This window comes from Chrysochloris asiatica, unplaced genomic scaffold, assembly GCF_000296735.1.
Source record: "Chrysochloris asiatica unplaced genomic scaffold, ChrAsi1.0 scaffold00044, whole genome shotgun sequence".
Taxonomy (NCBI): domain Eukaryota; kingdom Metazoa; phylum Chordata; class Mammalia; order Afrosoricida; family Chrysochloridae; genus Chrysochloris; species Chrysochloris asiatica.
The window spans coordinates 8,528,558-8,532,426 of NW_006408562.1; the positions used below are offsets into that span (position 1 = coordinate 8,528,558).

At 40.5% G+C, this 3,869-nt stretch overlaps 1 protein-coding gene across 1 annotated transcript in view; it reads left to right on the forward strand.

Moving 5' to 3' along the window:
- The window catches only part of HERC2 (HECT and RLD domain containing E3 ubiquitin protein ligase 2), a 259,545-nt gene that overhangs the window by 10,782 nt on the left and 244,894 nt on the right, over nucleotides 1-3,869 (forward strand). Inside the window, exon 2 of the mRNA XM_006861873.1 lies at nucleotides 1,447-1,561. Coding sequence (XP_006861935.1) covers nucleotides 1,447-1,561 — 115 coding nt within the window. The remainder of the gene's footprint in view (nucleotides 1-1,446; nucleotides 1,562-3,869) is intronic.

Sequence of the window (3,869 nt, forward strand, 5' to 3'; positions counted from 1 at the left end):
TTACCAAACATGATACCCTTCTCCAGTGACTGGTCCCTCCTGACAATATGTCTGAAGCATGAGAGATGAAGTTTGGCCATCTTGGCCTCTTAGAAAGGATAAAATTCAAGGGACTGGAAAGAGAAGAAGGGAGAGAAAGAATAAACACAATGAAACAGCAGAAGGAAAAAAGAAAATCCGTAAACAAACAGAAAACTGCCATTGTTGGACTGCAGAGCAGAACACTCTGGGGATCCTACAAGCCCAGGAACTCTGGAAGTGGGGGTTAGAGCGATGTGGCAATGGAGTTCCTGGCCCTAGGTGCAGTTCCTTTTGGTCTCAGGGGTCTCTGTGCTCCGGGCACTAAATCGGAAGTAGCTCATGGAGGCCCTTGGTGGAGCTGGTTTCAATGTCTATTAGGGCCACAGGGACGCGGAGGGCAGGATGACTGTTAAATATTCGTCTGGTGGCTCCTGTAGGTCTAGCTAGAGCCAGTCCTGCCTGAATCCAGGCACCAAAAAGTGCAAGTGGAACCTGCCAGTGGCTCCCAACCATGTGGCTCTGAGCTCACGGGGAGCAGTGCCTGTTCTGGGGATGGATGAGCGTGGGAACTGGCCACACTTCTTAGTCACCTTTGCCATTACCTTCTGTTGCCCAGGCTGCTCCCAAGATGGTTGCGCTGCATGTAGCTGTCTGTTCATGAGTCAGTTTCTGTCTCTCGCTGTCCCTGCTCAGCTTCTCCTCCCAGCTATCATTCAGTCTATTTCTCTGACCTTTCCTCTTAAGTTCAGAGTTCACGAATTTTCATCTGTATCATTGTTGTAACAGGCCATATAGTGCTTCAGCCTAGTCCGCCATCGTGCTAGAAGAGAAGTTCCTCACTTACATGTTTCAGAAATAAAAAAATCTAAAGTATACTCAAAGACTTACTTTTATTCTTCCTTACTGCCTTTTGCTAATTTCCCTTTCCTTGTCCCCATAGAAATTGAGCCCTGATAGTGTAATGGGTTAAGCACTGGGCTGCTAACTGCAAGGTCAGTGGTTTGAACCTATCAGTTGCTCTATGGGAGAAAGATGAGACTGTCTGCTCTCATAAAGATCTGTAGTTTTGGAATCCCTACAGAGCTTTTATGTGGTGCACTATGGTTGCTGTGAGTCAGAATTGACTCTGTAGTAGTTGTTGGGTGGTGAGATTCCCGTACGTAGAATTGTTGTTCATTTGTGGTTTATCCTTTATGTGTGTGTATGTTGTGCCTGTCTACCTTTGTTCCTTCCTTCTTACACAAACGTTAGCATAGTAAATGTGCTGTTCTGCACTGTATCACATATATTTCTGAAGTGATTTTTCTGACTGAGGAAATAAGGTTTTATAAGATAGTCTCTAAGCATTACAGTATGAACTATTTTGTAATTTCAGAGAGAGGATTGATTATATGATTATTTTCTAATTTTATTTGTTATTGCCAGCTTGCATTCACAAGAGATGGACTCTGTGGTCTGTGGAATGAGATGGTTAAAGATGGAGAAATTGTGCATTCTGGAGCAGGACTGCCATTGAATGGAGAGCTCGTTCCCAGAAAAGGTAAGGACCTTGGTCTAGTGTTGTTCATCTTGTAAAGACCTTTAGAAATTGCATTTATAAAACATTTGAAATGTGCTGTAGTTTTGTCTTTCTTTTTTCGCTTTGGTGATTGCTGTTCTAAAACAATGGTAATGTTATTAACTAATTGGATTTGATTGTTCTGTGTGGATTTAAGGCATTTTCATTGCAGAACCACATTGCTTTAATTGTAGTTTCCGTCTTTTGATGTCATGTTTGAAGTTTATGGAACCTATAATATTTCTTTTTAAGTTTTGAAATAGGCCTTGGCTTGGCTAAGTGTAAATATTGGTTATTGTAGTAAGAAATATTCTTGACATTTCTCGTCCTTCAGCTGGTGCTGTTAAGGGCTGTCAAGTCAGTTCTAACCCAAAACAACCCTGTATAGGGTTTCCGAAGCTTAAATCTTTGTGGGAGTAGAAAGCCTCATTTTTTTCCTGCCAAGTACCTGGTTGGCTGGAACTGCTGACCTTGTGGTTCCAGTCCAGTGCTTATGTAGTCCTTTTGGAGTGTACAAACGTTTTTATAAGCCTTTGGCTTGCTTACTGGACTTAGTCCCATGTTTTGTTGTTTTTTATTCTCTGTGTAAGTAAACATCACTGAGCATGTGTGTAGCAGAGTCAGAAATGATCTTTCTTGAGGGATAAGAACCAGGACCAGATGGAGGTCAGATGGAGATCAGATGGAAGTCAGATGAGGTCAAAAGTACCTCCACTCTCCACCCTGCTCTCCATTCTGACACCAGCCATTTCTCCCATGGCACTCCACTTCCCTCTGGATTCAGTACGTCTTTATAGTGCTGCTTCCATGAGTGTTGATTGTAGATCCAAGCAAAATGAAGTCTTTGACATCTTCAATCTTTTACTAGTTTTTCATGATGCTATTTATTGATCCACGTGTGAAGTTTTTAGCTTTATTTACATTGAGGTGCAATGTACCAAAGACTGTAGTCATTGATCTTTATGAGTAAGTGTTTTATGCCTTCTTAATCATCCAGCAACGAAGGTTGTGTCATCTGCATATTTTGTGTTGTTAATATGTCTTCCTCCAATCCTGATGCGATGTTTTTCTTCATATAATCCATTTTCTTGAATTATATGCTCAGCATACAGATTCAATAAGAATGGTGAAAAAACCCTGGTGCACACCTCTCCTGATTTTAAACCATTCAATATCACCTTGTTCTGTTCGAACAATTTCCTCTTGGTCTATGTCCAGGTTCCTCATGAGCACAATTAAGTGTTCTGGAAAACTCACTCTCCACAATGTTGTCCACAGCTTGTCATGATCCATGTAGTCAAAAACCTTTGTGTAGTCAATAAAGCACAATTAAACATTGTTCTGTTATTCTCTGCTTTCAGCCAAGATCCATCTGATGTCAGCAGTGATATTCTTAGTTTCACATCCTCTTCTGTGTCCAGCTTGAGTTTCTGGCAGTTTTCTGTTGATGTACTGTTACAGCTTATTTTGAATTATCTTCAGCAAAGTTTTACTTGCATGTGGTATTAGTTAATTTCAACTCACTAATGCCTAGGATATCAATCTTTATTCTACTTCATTTTTGACAAATTTCAACTTTCCTTGGTTCATACGTCATACATTCTGTGCTGTAATTATTAATGGATGTTTGCAGCTGTTTGTTGTCATTCCGAGTTGTGCCCCCTTAGCAAATGTAGGTCCTGAAAGCGGTGCCCATTCGCATTATCACTGTCAACTCTACTTTGAGAAGGTAGCTCTTCTTTACTTGTATTTTGAATGCTTTCCAACCTGAGGTGATCATCTTCTTGGACATTGGTATTCATAAACTATTTTCACTGGCTAAAAATTCAGAATTAGTCTGCCTTTGTTTTTTTTACTAGTCTGCCTTAGTTTGGAAGCTCTGCAGAAACTTGTCCATCATGGTGACTGGTACATCACAGCGACATACAGGCCACCACAGTACAACAGGCCAACAGATGAGTGGTGGGGTTGGTTCTAGTCTTGTGGATTTTGCCCTTTTGGGTACTGGATATTTTGTGTTCCTTCCTATAAGGTTTCTTTCTTTTTTTCCTGTGGTGCAGTGTAGTTACTTGAAAACAAGATGACATTTTAAATTTCTTCCTTTTATGATGTCTAGTTAAGTGCTGTCAAGTCTTAGATATGTATCAAGCAGGGCTTTCTGTTTATCATCCATGCTGATTTGAATATAAACTTGTCCTTATATAAATGCCTGCTGGGAAGTGTAATAGGGATTACATTGAATTTATGGATGAATTTGGGGATAATTGTTATTGTGAAGTGCTGTTGAGTC